At 39.3% G+C, this 13,725-nt stretch overlaps 4 protein-coding genes across 7 annotated transcripts; 2 read left to right on the forward strand and 2 right to left on the reverse strand.

Annotated features, from left to right (window-relative positions):
* The first annotated feature begins 2,005 nt into the window (after positions 1 to 2,005).
* LOC139197845 (uncharacterized) lies at positions 2,006 to 2,440 on the forward strand. The gene has a single exon (XM_070825841.1). The coding sequence runs from the start codon at positions 2,006 to 2,008 to the stop codon at positions 2,438 to 2,440; it is 435 nt and encodes a 144-aa protein (XP_070681942.1).
* A 2,099-nt stretch (positions 2,441 to 4,539) lies between these two features.
* LOC103420816 (inositol-tetrakisphosphate 1-kinase 2-like) lies at positions 4,540 to 5,655 on the reverse strand. Its single transcript, XM_008358862.3, has one exon. The coding sequence runs from the start codon at positions 5,653 to 5,655 to the stop codon at positions 4,540 to 4,542; it is 1,116 nt and encodes a 371-aa protein (XP_008357084.1).
* A 1,137-nt stretch (positions 5,656 to 6,792) lies between these two features.
* LOC103420815 (protein FAR1-RELATED SEQUENCE 4-like) lies at positions 6,793 to 9,975 on the reverse strand. Of its 3 annotated transcripts, none has more exons than XR_011583196.1 (3): positions 7,450 to 9,975; positions 7,246 to 7,361; positions 6,793 to 6,892 (listed from the first exon to the last, which is right to left on the reverse strand). XR_011583196.1 is itself a non-coding variant. In XM_070825561.1 (3 exons), the coding sequence occupies exons 1-3, from the start codon at positions 9,601 to 9,603 to the stop codon at positions 6,848 to 6,850; spliced, it is 2,253 nt and encodes a 750-aa protein (XP_070681662.1). In that variant the 5' UTR covers positions 9,604 to 9,975; the 3' UTR covers positions 6,793 to 6,847. The 3 variants fall into 3 exon arrangements, 2 of the variants coding, with proteins under 2 accessions (XP_070681662.1, XP_070681661.1); XM_070825561.1 differs by having other exon boundaries at positions 7,246 to 7,295; positions 7,446 to 9,975; XM_070825560.1 differs by having other exon boundaries at positions 6,844 to 7,120; positions 7,246 to 7,295; positions 7,446 to 9,975.
* An 80-nt stretch (positions 9,976 to 10,055) lies between these two features.
* Positions 10,056 to 13,606, forward strand: LOC103420813 (uncharacterized). 2 transcript variants are annotated; one of them, XM_070825562.1, is made up of 10 exons: positions 10,056 to 10,452; positions 10,575 to 10,745; positions 10,811 to 10,929; positions 11,021 to 11,226; positions 11,364 to 11,552; positions 11,824 to 12,015; positions 12,306 to 12,459; positions 12,621 to 12,684; positions 12,956 to 13,021; positions 13,116 to 13,606. In XM_070825562.1, exons 1-10 carry the CDS (start codon positions 10,368 to 10,370, stop codon positions 13,190 to 13,192), a joined length of 1,323 nt encoding a protein of 440 aa, XP_070681663.1. In that variant the 5' UTR covers positions 10,056 to 10,367; the 3' UTR covers positions 13,193 to 13,606. The 2 variants fall into 2 exon arrangements, with proteins under 2 accessions (XP_070681663.1, XP_070681664.1); XM_070825563.1 differs by having other exon boundaries at positions 10,086 to 10,448.
* Positions 13,607 to 13,725: the final 119 nt, after the last annotated feature.

Below are 13,725 nucleotides of genomic sequence, written 5' to 3' on the forward strand. Positions count from 1 at the left end.
TATCCTAGCCATGCCAAATATGTATAGATTATTCTCACGGAAATGGATCCTAGCAGGATCCTTTCCTGAGGATCTGAGGATTTCATAATCATGTTCGTCTATCGTATATTGTGCAGTCAGAAATCATTTTAAATTTAAAATTTAAAATTAAATATAAATGATATCTAACAAAAATTGATCACACAATGTACGATGAAATGACATGATTACAGAATCTTCCGGATCCTCATGAAAAGGATCCGTACATGCCGTACGTGCCAATCAGACCATCGAGACACGTGTGTGTGTATATATTATAGGCTTAAATTAATTGACTGGGACCTTGGACTTGGATTTTTATTTATTTATTTTGGTTGAGCAATCGGGAATCGGCAAGGAAAGAGACAGTTATATCGATTTCGATACACTGGACTGAAGGGCCGAAGTTGTCAACGACAAGTAAAATAATGACGCACGTATAAATTATTCTCCCTTTTTTTTTTTTTTTTTTTCCTTGAACGATTATGATTAAATTACGTTATCATCTTGTGCTACTTTTTTTTTTTTATATAAAGAGAAAAAGATTAAGTGGAGAATGTAAGAAAAAGAGAGAGAAATAGAAAGAGAGAGAATCATAGTCCAAATTATTCAAGACGAGGATTCATCCATTTAAGTACCAACCTCGTATGCAAAGCCAGAGAGCATGGTCAACTTTAATAATCTGATTTAAATATAAACTCAGCGATTTTTTTTAAGATGATATTAACACCTCAAGCCCCGATTCAAACCCTGTAAGAATATGATCATAAATATGAATCTATGAACTTAGTTATTGGTCTTGAGATTGAATGGGAAGTCTTATTGGGAATGGATTTTGCAATCCATATTACACTGGACTACTATCTAAGGGATTAGTTTCCTATAAGGATTCTAATAGGGGAATCCTTATGGGATTTGGCAAGGATTATGTAGTGTGTATATATAGTGGCCTCTGCTTTCACAGTTGATATGCTCGATTACAGACTAAGACCTATTATTAGTTAAGAGCAAATCCGATTATTGGAGAGAGGAGAAGGTGCATTGCAACCTTACAGGGAAACTTGGACATCGCTGCTTCTTTGAGTTCATCTGTAGGTATGATCTTCTCATTACATTAGTTTAATGAACATCAATTTGTGTTTTGATCACAGTAATTCATATTACTTGCTCTTGGTTTGTGTTTCATCTAACATGTGGTATCAGAGCCTTAATCACAAGTTTATGAATTCTGTTATTAAAATCAATGGGTTATGTAGCTTAAATAAATTTGCCTTATGTTTCAACCTAGAGGAATCGAACTCGGGTTCCGGTATGTGGTTTTTATGAATAACAAAACGTGTTTTTAAAATATTACCATTAAAACTTTTCCAAAAGTTTTTCTTTTCCGTTGGACTTCCTGCAAAATCATTGGTCTTGGTTCTCTCCCCAATTTGGGATTTTTCGATTACATAAATCACAAACATGAGCCATAAATCTCTAAACTATTGTTTTCAATTTGGATGATTATATTCGCTGCGCTATTTCAAATTGAAACTCATCTGCAAGAGGTATGTTTGATGATTTATGTTGATTTATCAGTATTGGCATACCTATTTTGATGCATAGTTTGAACCGAGGTTTTCTGTTTGAGTTTTGAAATACCAATATCGAAATCAAAGAAAAATCCAAACTAATTAAAACTGCCAGTTAGGAATTCTTAAGCAATAGATGACCAATCACATATAAGGCTATAATTTTCCAATATCTTGCAAAGTCATGATCTTCTGATTCTGATGATCGTTTTATTGTGATATTACATCATTATGCATGAGACATCTATTGGTTGTCTATTGTTGCATATTTCTTCGCTGAATCTACATGAGTTCTAAATAAGTCAGTTTTTCTATATATGCTTATCAGCTATTAGTTGTTAAGTCTATATGTATGAATTATTGATGTAAGTTATGATGTGCAATCTGCAAAAGGAAATCAGGAACCTAATTGGTTCATGTTTGTGATTTCGTCTGCAATATCTGCAATATCATTGAAGACATTGAACTTAGCTAACATCCCAATCCTTACTGGAGGAAGTAATTACAAGAAATGGAGACGTGATATTGGATTGCTGTTGACTATAAATGAGTATGACATTGCCATTGATACTCCAAAACCAATAATCACAGACCAGAGTACTAGAACAGAGAAAATAGACAATGAAAGGTGGATGAGAGCCAACAAGGTGGCACTCTTCATCCTGGAAAGTGGCATGACTGATACAATTCGTGGAGGCATCAAAAGACATGAATTAGCTACTGAATATTTGAGTGCAATTGAGAAGAAATTCAAGGAGTTTCAGAAGGCTGAAATCAATCAATACATGGCCTTACTGACAACCTATAAAATTGATAGGTTCAATTCGAGATCACATACTGAAGATGACTGATGCTCCTGAGAAGTTGAACTCAATGGATGTCAATATTGGAGAAAAACAGTTGATTTTCATGATTCTCCAAGCTCTTACAATCAAATACTCTCAGCTGAAGGTGTCTTATAATACACAAGACAAGAGTTAGGATATAAATGAGCTCATCGCACAATGTGTTCAAAAGAAGACTCGGCAAAAGCAAGAAAGAGGCAAGGATTGTGAATTTTGTGCAAGGAGGAAAGGGGAAGAAATTCAACAATGTTGGAAATAATTTAGGTAAGAATTTCAAGTACTCCAAACCTTCTGATCAGACTGGTACTTCTGCTAAAATATTTGATATTTCTAAAGGGTCTAACAATCTTAAACCAAAAATTAAAAATGTTGCCAAGCTTAAGTGTTTTTTCTGCAAAACTCGAGGTCATCTAAGAAATGATCGTGAACTGTTTAAGGATTATTTGAGAGCTAATGGCAAATAGGTAGTTAATGTCTGTGAAAAGTCTTTTGATCAGTGGGAGTAGTTTGTTATTCTGTTTTACAAAGAGCAATTGTTGCATTAAGGACAGTTGCAAAATAAAGTTTGAGAAGTGCTGCTACTGTGAAGTTCGAAAAGCTGGTGTGGCAGTAATGTTCTTCTCTAAAGTTAAGTTTATGTTTAGCTAGTTTAATTATCAATTAGTATAATTGTTAGCTAGGTTTATTGCATTCAGAGATTCAATTTTTGTAATTGATTGGTTAGATATATATATATATATATGTGTGTGTGTGTGTGTGTGTGTGTGTTTTGGATTCAGTTTGATGCTTTGAGAATCTTTGTGATTTGACTTGAGTAGTTGGTTGAATTCATATATTGGTAATTCATTATATTGGAATGAATTACTAGTTGATAGTTTTACTATTTGTTAGACTGAATTGTTTCAAATTAAGTTGAGGAATAGTGGGAGTGGATATTTAGGTCCACTGATGTCAGTTTGATCATAATGTTATAAGTGCAAATTGAACATAAGTAATCTGAGGGCATCAGTTACATGTTGGTTGTGACTGTAAGCTTTTATTCTATGTTTTGAGATGTACATATAGATTGTTTATGATGTTACTCAAAAGGCTTGGTGATCACCATATGGTAGATCTTGATAGAACTAGTTTACTTGGTTCATACTTGCTCAAGTGGGAGAATGTAAGAATATGAGCATAAGTATGAATCTATGAACTTAGTTATTGGTCTTGAGATTGAATGGGAAGTCTTATTGGGAATGGATTTTGTAATCCATATTACACTGGACTACTATTTAAGGGATTAGTTTCCTATAAGGATTCTAATAGGGGAATCCTTATGGGATTTGGTAAGGATTATGTCGTGTGTATATAGTTGCTTCTGCTCTCACAGTGGATATGCTCGAATACGGACTAAGACCTATTATTAGTTAAGAGCAAAACCGATTACTGGAGAGAGGAGAAGGTGCGCTGCAACCTCGCACATTAGTTTAATGAACATCAGTTTGTGTTTTGATCACAGTAATTCATATTACTTGTTCTTGGTTTGTGTTTCATCTAACAAACCCTGCATTATTCAATTTTAACACTCTCAAGAGGATCAAAAAGGAGGTTGCACTTGTTTTCCAAATTCTCAAAATTAATTGTTTCAACCTTATTCTTCTGAGAGTGAGTGAGTGAGTGAGTGAGTGAGAGTACGAGGGAAGGAAATAGCAAAGTGAGGGAGAATTAGCATAAAACCTATCATTTCATAAACAACCAGCTGCTACATCTGCATCTGGGAAAATAAGAAGACCAAAACCATAGATACATAGACAGACATATGATTTGCAAATTTAAAGGTAGCTGCTGCAATTATTCAAATATTTATTTGTGCACATGATGATACATGTTACAAGTTACCCAGCTTACATGTAATTCGCATCTACATGTATGCTCACGATGATGACCCATATCATATCATATCATGCACTCACCACTCTCCACTACATTGACCATATGCCTGTCTCTCATCACAAGAAGAAATCAGAGGTACCTAAATTGGAAAAAACCCAACCAAATCCAATCCAAGTAACACAATTTTTATTACTCTTCAACTGTCAAATCTCCTCCTCTCCCTCGTCCTGCTACTCCTCCTCATGACCCCTGTTTTGTTTGACATCGGACTCGAAACTGGTAGCACCTTCTTCTTCCTTAAGCTGCTGCAGCTCCTTTTGTTTTTGGGGATGGCTACTAGTTGAAAGCAGATTCAGCAAAAAGTCTGTAAAGGCATGCTCATAGTTAGGCAATTTGGCGTACCCAGGAAAGTAATTGATGTCGATCACAAAATAGCTGTTGGGGTCCTTCGAATCTCTTATCATGTCAAAGTTGAAGAAGTTGAGTTTGAGGCCCACGCGTATCCCCTTCGCCGCCTCCTCAACAAACTCCAGAGGTGGCATTTCGTGAGGATCATGAGCCAGATTATGCTCGTCATTCGCCGAATTTGATATCTGCGAAAACGGAAGCACCGCTTCTTCTAATGCGGTCACCCGCTCCTTCGAAATGTCCGGCAGCGACCTCCGCTTGACGCACTGGACGTGCTCCCCAATCGCGTAACCCTTGAACACCACCCCGCCGTGGTTCACAAACTGTTGCAGCAAAATGGGACTCTTAGTATCGGCTAGAAGACTGCGCAACCCCTTGGGGCTAAAAATCAAACACATCTCGTGCGACTTGGTGCTGCCATTCGCCAGTAATGGCTTTGCAATCACCGGAAACTCCAACCCGGCCAACAACTTAGTCTCTTCTTCGCCTTCCGGGTAATGATCAACCAGCACCTGTTTGGGCACCGAGATCTTCGATTGGAACTTGTCGCCTGACTGACGCGGCTTCAATTCAAAGGCGGCCAAGACGTCGAGCATGGAGACCCGATTGTGGAGGCGCTCGATGGACTCGGGCGGGTCAAGAATGAGCGTTTGGGGATACTGGGACGAGTATTCTCTGAGGTGTTGGTTCCAGTGGGGGCCATAGATCTTGTGGATGATGCAATCGAAGGGGCCTTGCTCGATCAGGGTCTTGGCGGTGGTGGTGGAATCGGGGATTGAAATGGGGACGAAATCGATGCCGTATCGGGAGGCATGGTCGAGGAGAGAGGGCTGGATGAAGGTCTGCTCTTTTTTGGGTGCGAATGCGTACCCGATGCGGTAGCGACGGACCGGTGCTGCTTCTGATTCTGATACTAGTGACTTTGTGCTTGGCGCCATATCTTCCTCCTCCTCCTTCCTGATGGACCTGATTTGCTTTTTTGCTTGTATGGTATTTGCTATGGTAAGAATGAGTCCGCGTATATAGTCGCGCTGCCGTTACCTTTGGTGGACGCCACCCACTTTTTTGGGGGTGGGGTACAATCCCATATTTTATTCTTTTCCCTTTACCCTTTGCACCGTCCATCTTTATAATAATTGTTGATAGGAAGAATATTTTTGTAAATCATGTTGTCTGCCACTAAAGATCAGATGATATTATTCACTTTAACGAAAAATCATATTTTTACATTAAAAAATCAATCTTGATTCTATTCACTTTACCCTTTATTTTGTCCTTATCATTAAAACTCAAAGTTTTTCAGCCATTTTTCATTAGTTTTCCTTATTTTTTATTAGTAGTACAACACATGATTAATTAACGTGCTTATTTTTTAGGATAAGGATTGTTTGCCCTCCCACTTCCGTGCCTTCCTGTTTGTGTGGTCATGGTTAAGACACGTTAACATTTTATATTACTATTCATTTTTGTCTTATTATCTCTATAAAAAAATAATATAAAATATTGACATGGCTTAACCGTGACCACACAAAACAGGAGGACACGGGAGAGCACCGGAAGTGGGAGGGCAGACAATCGTTGTCCTATTTTTTATTGTTAGCACATCATATGATTTACAAATGTAGTCTAAAAAGTTGGTATACCTAATATTTCTTTAATAAATAGAAGGGTAATGTTAATGATACTAACTTTAGTGACAAAATTTGCAAACTAAATGATGTATCACTAAATTTGCAAACTAAATGATGTGTCACTAATAAGAATGAATACATTTATCAACGGTTAAGTAATACACCAATCATCAACTTTCATATCCTCTAGTTTTCAAAATTTTGTATACAAATTTAGTTTTCCTAGCATTTACCGACTAAAAAGGAATAGGAATCGGATTTTGGGATGCTCAGCCTCAGATGCTGAATTGAAAAAGAAAAAGAAAAAGAAAAAGAGTAGATGCTTTACTCTATTTTTTTTTGAAGTTATGCTTAACATCTGTAAGCACTGTTCAATATCCACCGAGATTCAAGTTCCCCATACATCATTTTTTTTGAAAAGAAGTTCCCCATACATCATACACCTAAGAAAAGGTTCCATATATTTCACATAGCGTACGTATAAGCACTGTTCAATATGTTAACAAACCATTGCATTCATACGCTTTAACTCAACGCTGTCAACCTGCAAAGGGATACAGATTCCAGTATTCTCAGGTCAGTTTATCAAACAGGTTCAGAATCCTCAACCCAAACCCTTGAACATGACAACATGGGCTTATGATCAGTAAAACTCTGCCATCCTCAATTCTAAGTTATAGTATCAGTATTAGAATCCATGATTCAATTTATTTCCCAATTAGATCATATGGCCCCTCAGCAGATCCCTGTCCAGCATTAATGCTTTTGTTTTCTGCACAGTGAAAAGTGTCTTGATTGGAAAGACCAAAATCTTCAAAAGTAGCAGTTTTCAGAGGTGGCTCATTTTTAGGAATACCTCTATTAAATTTGTGTACAATTTACTATCAGGAAACATACCATTTGGTGAAGGCCGTCTTGCGTTCCAACGGTCGTAGCTTCCAGCTGAGGTACGTGTTATGCCAATTAAGCAAACTTGAGTCCTTAGTAATGCTCTATCATTTTTCACTACTCACCTATTTCCCAAATTCAGACAAACAAATTAAAAGATATTTTCAAAATGGAAAAACAACGAAGAAAATGACCGCATAAACCATCAGGTACCTTTCCTTTCTTGCTTGTGTTATTCCCATTCCTAGCAGCCACCTCCTTCCCGGACCCGGCTCTCCTAGGAGTCTTGTTGGCACTAGATGTAGTGCTGCATTGATTCTCTTCATCAACACCGCAAACACCATGCATTGCTGAATCATGAGGTTTTGCATTGTTCTCAAGAGAGTTGTTTAAACTTGCACATTGCTTCCACGCTTCTTTTATGGCAGATAATGCTACATCATAACTTTCTTGCGAGAGTGACCCTTCTTCACCCACTATTATGGCTCTTCGACATAAATCATTGTAGCGACGGACTTTAGACTGAACCTCATCCACTCTTTCACAAATGTCATGCCTGCTCATAGCAGCATTTGTCCATCGCTGCAATATATATTTGGGAGGGATGATGAAAACACCAGACATTTGGAGAACAACAATAGCATGTCTACAGAGATAACCTTTATACTCGAACAAGTGGCAAGAACAATATACATCTGATTTTGATTCATTCCACTCTACAGTATAATTTCGATTGTCTTCAAAGTCTTTAACACTGTACGTAGTTGATGTCTCGCCTTCATTTTCTTTCTTAAGATGACAAGCAGCTGCTCCCAAGACCTCAACTTGAAAGTATTTGAAAACCTCATGCGTGTACACTAGTGACATTTGTTTCTCAAACGGCGACGGAGACCTTAACTCAGGCATTTCATGCCAAGCATCAAAATTTGCTTTCGCTTCCTCTTCATACCTATCTTCAAGAATTGCTCTGTATCTTTCCATAAACTCTCGCAGTGTAGTTTCCCCTTGAATATACTTGTTAAAGGAAGAGTTCAAACTTTCTGATCGTGAAGTTGGAGACAACCCGGCGAAGGATACATCTCTCATGAAAGTAGGGGCCCAACGAGTACGATCTTCAAACAATGACTGCATCCATTCAATGTCCCTAAGATTAAATCTATCAATAAGTTTCCACCATCTCTTTTCAAATTGTTGTTCTGACCAGGACTTGAAGATACACTTACTAAATTTTTCCATAAAACTATCATGCCACATCCTTAGAAACTCGAGCTGCCTGTGCATCTTCTCCATTATGTTCCATAAAGAAAAGCAATGGCGTGTGCCTGGAAATACTGTTGGAATAGCTGCTTTGATGGCGTCGTTCTGGTCGGTGAGTATTACTCGCGGAGCTTGTTCCCCCATTGCTATAAACCATGTTTGCATTAGCCACATAAAAGTATAAACCGTCTCATCTGCAATCAAAGCACAGCCAAGTAATGTGGGCTGAATATGATGGTTCACTCCTATAAAAAGAACCAGCGGTATTTTATACTTGTGTGTGAAGTATGTGGTGTCGAAGAAAACAACATCGTTGAAGTTAGTGTAATCTTCCATTCCTTTGGCATCAACCCAGAACGCATTTCTCAATCCATGCTCTTCATTCAGATCAACTGCATAGAAGAATTTTGGATTGTCTTCCTGCATGCGCATAAAATATTCAAGCAGAAGTTGAGCATCCCCTGCTTCTAAAGCCAAACTCCGTCCCTTGTCATGCTGATTTCGCAAGTAACTCTCCAGACAATCAACATTTCGATAGGCACTGAAGAGGCTGGACTCTGCAGCTAAACTCTTGCGTCTCCGGATTCTAACATCATTGTTAAGGGGGTCAGTGTTTCTGTGGCTGCGAAAGAAATGTGCTTGATCTGGTAAAAGCTCGTGGTTGTGGTCCTTTACGAAACTATAAACATACCAATTACCACTTGGCCTGCGCTTGACATGCATGCTCGCCTTGCAGCCAATTTTGGGAGAAGGTCGAGGATTGATGGCATCATCGGACTGCTGCTTGTTTCCGTATCGGATGCATGAAAATTTGGCATCAATGAACTCCATGGATGCTCTAGAGCGACGACTGCTCAACTTAGCAGTGCCGAAACCGACGGACTTGGCATATGCTTTGTAGAAGGTGTATGCGGCTTCATGAGATTCAAACTCCATAGCGTCATGAGGCTCTGCAATTGAAGGTGGCGCGAGCGCGAGGGCAGGACCAGAGGAATCCATGAAGGTGGTGGTAGTGGTGGTGTTGGGGAAATTCAAATCGACTCCGCATGCGGCTTCAAAAGTGCTAGGGGAGGGAAGGGGTGTAAAGGTTTTCACGGGTCCCACAAACATGGAAGGAAAGAAGCTTCTCCCATGGACATAAATTCAAAATTTGGGAGCTCAGTGTTCCCATCACCGAGGTAGCCTGCCTGATTGATTGATGAGGGTGCAATTTTTCTAACTGAATAGTGAGAGAGGGAGCGAGACAAATACAAATAGGAAGTGAAGAGACTGAATAGCCCTAATCCTAATCCTAATCCTAATCCTAATCCTAATCCTACCTGAAGAAAGCAAGTTGAAGGCAACTCACTCACTCACTCACTCACTCACTTCTCTGACTGCTGAAGAGATGAAGATGAGATCCACCTGACTTGGAGCTCCGATTTCAATTGTCAGCTTCTTCTTCTTCTACGTCAAGAAAGCTCCTCCCAACCAGCCCCTTCCTTTTGTGATTTTTTTATTTAAAAAAAAATATATATATATATAAAACTGAAACTCCCTGCTTAGGCCTTTATGAACTAGTGTAGTAGTGAGAGATAGAGTCCAGAAAGGCGCAGACTTGGTTTAGAGCCCAATAGGCCCATATAATATCATATGGGCTCGCTGCGCCTGCTGCTGCCGCCGCCGCCGCTATCGGTATCACTATCAGACGACGGCAAGAGAATAAAACTCTCTACTCTAGTCTACTCTGTGGTGGTGGTGGTGCCGTACAACGGCACAGGCAGGCAAGTAGCATAGCTTATTTTACGGCAATTATAACAAACGACCGACATCCCCAAATCAATTGATATTGATACACTGGATAGCCGACGGAGGAAGAGGAAGAGACAGAGAGGATGATGAGAATCCTCAACTTGCGGTTCATTGAAGGCTCATTCAGTTCAACATCCCTACCTTTCTTCCTCTCCTCCCAACGCGTGCGTGCGTCTCTCTCTCTCTCTCTCTTCATGTAAACGCATGTATTTGAATATGCAGAAAGTTGCAGTTTCAGCCTTGCAGCTCACTTGCTGATTCGCTGACTCATGGCTTAATCTTTATTGCAGGGGCACGGTCGGCAGGGACGGAGGCAGGGACAGGGACCGGGACAGGGAGGGTCCTCGATTTCTCGTGTGGTCTTAACATGGCTTTGGCCGGCAAAGGTGTAATTGTCGACCACCAAGCCTTTCATAATTTGACCTCCTCTCAACTTCAACACAAGGGTGCAACAATTCCAGGTTGGCAATATTATCATCATTATTTTCTTTCTTTCTTTTTGTTTAACTTTCTGTTTCCCTTTTAGAATCATTGTCAGGACTTCCACTTCTTGTTAGAGGACGTTTCCATGGAATAGGAGCAGCAGCAGGAGGAGGAGGAGCTTCCCAAATTTCCAAGCCACAGTTCACTAAGCTTTTGAAACATGCACGTTTCAATCTTCTCCTTTCTCTTTTTTCTGTTGTCTTACATTCGTTTCACCGTGTTTATTATACTACCTTTTATTTCATATTATCAGGTCACAAGTCATATATCATCCATCTCCAACATTTTTGTGCATGATGGTGCTATCGGTTCATTACCAAAATGTGATGCAAAAGTTCGTTTAATAAGTGATAGTTCGTCTGCTGTGCTCTCACTATCCCGTATTCTCTGGGGGACTTCCACCCGTGCAGTTTCTCATGATTCATGTCCTTTGACAGTTTATGTGGCTACTTCTATAAGGTAATCAACTTTCATTGTCTAACGTGTCTTGGTTGAGTATATTGTGCAACCAACTACAAGAAAACATGCTTTAAGAATTTCTCATGACATCAATGTCGATTACATGTTTATTGATATATATATATTTGATCATGCAGTTCAGGAATTGGGGATGTTATTGACCTTGGATCTAAAGGAAATAATGGATTTATAGCTGCTGATATTGAGCGTTCATCACTTGTTTTATGTGGTAAAGCCTTCTCAGATTTAAATGTAACTAAAGAAGCACTAGCGGCCTTGTCTGGACCTGTTATATTTGCACGGGGAGGCCTTCCACTATGTGCAAGGTACAGGTTCTCTATTCTTTTATTGAGCATTACAGTCTTTATTACTATAGAGGTCGCACTTGGTGCGATGGCAAGTGCCTTCGCCCATGAGCGGTAGGTCTCGGGTTCGAGACTTGGGAGCAGCCTCTCCATAAAATGGGGGTAAGGCTAGCCGACATTCACCTCTCCCAGACCCTGCGTAAAGCGGGAGCCTTGTGCACTGGGTACGACCTTTTTACAGTCTTTATTACTATACCATGGGTGATTTACACTGGGAGGTTCAAATTTTCAGGCTTCTAGTGTCTGGTGATTCTGTGGTTCTTATATTTGCACCCAAAGGTACCTTTAAGAGCTGCAGACATCTGTTGGTGCCTAAGGAGGCAGGTGTAATTCTTTCATCTGAAGGTGTTGCACCATTGTTTCAAACTGGTGGCCAAAATCTGTTCAAGTTCCCATCTGTTGTAGTCCTTGCATCTTCTGACAGGTAATAGAACCCTGTAAAGAATTGTTTTGTTCCATTTGAGCATGTTTTGAATAGGAATGAGCATCGGTCTTTGGCTGTGCTAGCCGAATTGTTATCCTACACATATCGCTACACTGTAACTGTAACTGTCATCCAAAGGTTGTTTTGTGTTCATTCTAAGTATGTTGCATATCAGTAATCTTTCAGAAAACCCCACACTTACTGCTTCCGTTCATGTTACTCCTCTTTCCTAATGTGTCCTGCGCATAGTGACCTTGCATTGCTTTTTATTCTATTTTCTGTTCAATCAGTTCTGGCGTTATCCCTTCTGTTTCAAAGCTCTCCCCTGGCCAGGCAGCTTATCACTTCTTAGCTGGTTATCAGAATGGGAAGTTCATGCCCGCATACAACAAAGGCCCTTCGTATATTCACCCAATGGAACTAGCTAAGGCATTTCTGTCCAAGGTCAAATAATATATGTTTCTTTAATAATATGCTTTGCCCATTCATATAGATTTGTTAATGCCGTGTTATGAATTTATTTGCCCATTCATATAGATTTGTTAATGCCGTGTTATGAATTTATCAATAGTGTGAACAATTTACCTTTCTGGGTGGTTCTGCAGTTGCAAGATGACAAGATATCATCTTACTTATTGAATGTCAATGGAGGAGAAAAGAATGTAAATGGTAAGAGAAAATGAGATGACTTCAGCTTTCTTTTGGATAGGTCATAGGAGCGAGCTTCTTGAATCTTGATATAGTTACTCATATCCTAGAAAATTGTCTAGCGCTTGAACTAGCTGCAGCATGAAATCCACGACTTGAAATCCTACTTTTCTACCATGTTTTCAATCTGAGTTTTAACTTATAAGTTGGTGATGATTGATTATACGTGATTTTAAGGAGTTTGTAGACTTAAATGCATTTAGTCAATATAACTCATTTGTTGATGTATCAGGCAAAGATTTGGCTAATCTGGTGCAATCAACTTTGTCCGAGAATATCCCACCATTTGAAGCTAAAAGTAACCTCATGACTCTTTTATTGCTTTCCCTTGTTGTTAAGTAAATTTTGTAGGTATAATTTTGAACTGTTAATGCTGTATTACATGTCCCCAGGTGGGGATCTTGAAGACAAGTACAAGAGCTTCCTGTTGAGCGAATTTCAAGAAGTGCCAGAAGAATTATCGTTTTGAGATAGTTGCGTCCCGTCATTGTTTAGACCCCAAGGTTTTAATGTAATCCTCTTCTCATGTGATCGCTGTAGGCAGATGTACATGTTATCGACCCATGTATTTGGATAAAAGATGTAGGGTGATGACTCGTTAGGGCCCAAGTATTATCACGAAGAAATTCCTCCGGTGCTCATCTTGTCAAAATGGAATTGAAGTTGTAGCCTGTACGGAGGCAGGCTGTTTGGAATACTGGAATATGAATGATTACTTAGTTAGGTTCGTCGTTCACCGTCCCGGTCATGTATGTATGGACAGAATGAGCTCCATGTACAATAATTTGTATGGCCGGCGGGCCTGCTCGCTCGCTTTGCTGCACAGTTGAGTTGTTTTATGCCGCCTAACTGTCAATAAACAAACAAAATTAGTTTTATGCCACCCTGCTTTCTTATCTGATTCTATACGTTGATGATTATGTATAATATATATTATACAACCATCTCTCTCCGCGTATACATATAATATATAATCTGATTCTATATATTGATGTCGTCTTC

The sequence above is a fragment of the Malus domestica genome, chromosome 07 (assembly GCF_042453785.1).
Source record: "Malus domestica chromosome 07, GDT2T_hap1".
Taxonomy (NCBI): Eukaryota; Viridiplantae; Streptophyta; class Magnoliopsida; order Rosales; family Rosaceae; genus Malus; species Malus domestica.

What these genes read in the sequence shown, in the direction of transcription:
- LOC103420816 (XM_008358862.3), bottom strand. Translation starts at nt 5,655, where the DNA reads ATGGCGCCAAGCACAAAGTCACTAGTATCAGAATCAGAAGCAGCACCG.
- LOC139197845 (XM_070825841.1), top strand. Translation starts at nt 2,006, where the DNA reads ATGTTTGTGATTTCGTCTGCAATATCTGCAATATCATTGAAGACATTG.
- LOC103420813 (XM_070825562.1), top strand. Translation starts at nt 10,368, where the DNA reads ATGATGAGAATCCTCAACTTGCGGTTCATTGAAGGCTCATTCAGTTCA. An exon ending in TATGTGGCTACTTCTATAAG is followed by an intron (nt 11,227 to 11,363) that starts GTAATCAACTTT and finishes TTGATCATGCAG; the next exon opens with TTCAGGAATTGGGGATGTTA. An exon ending in AGGAGAAAAGAATGTAAATG is followed by an intron (nt 12,685 to 12,955) that starts GTAAGAGAAAAT and finishes TTGATGTATCAG; the next exon opens with GCAAAGATTTGGCTAATCTG.
- LOC103420815 (XM_070825560.1), bottom strand. Translation starts at nt 9,603, where the DNA reads ATGTTTGTGGGACCCGTGAAAACCTTTACACCCCTTCCCTCCCCTAGC. An exon ending in AAGCAAGAAAGGAAAGGTAC is followed by an intron (nt 7,296 to 7,445) that starts CTGATGGTTTAT and finishes CATAACACGTAC; the next exon opens with CTCAGCTGGAAGCTACGACC. An exon ending in AAGACGGCCTTCACCAAATG is followed by an intron (nt 7,121 to 7,245) that starts GTATGTTTCCTG and finishes TTCACTGTGCAG; the next exon opens with AAAACAAAAGCATTAATGCT.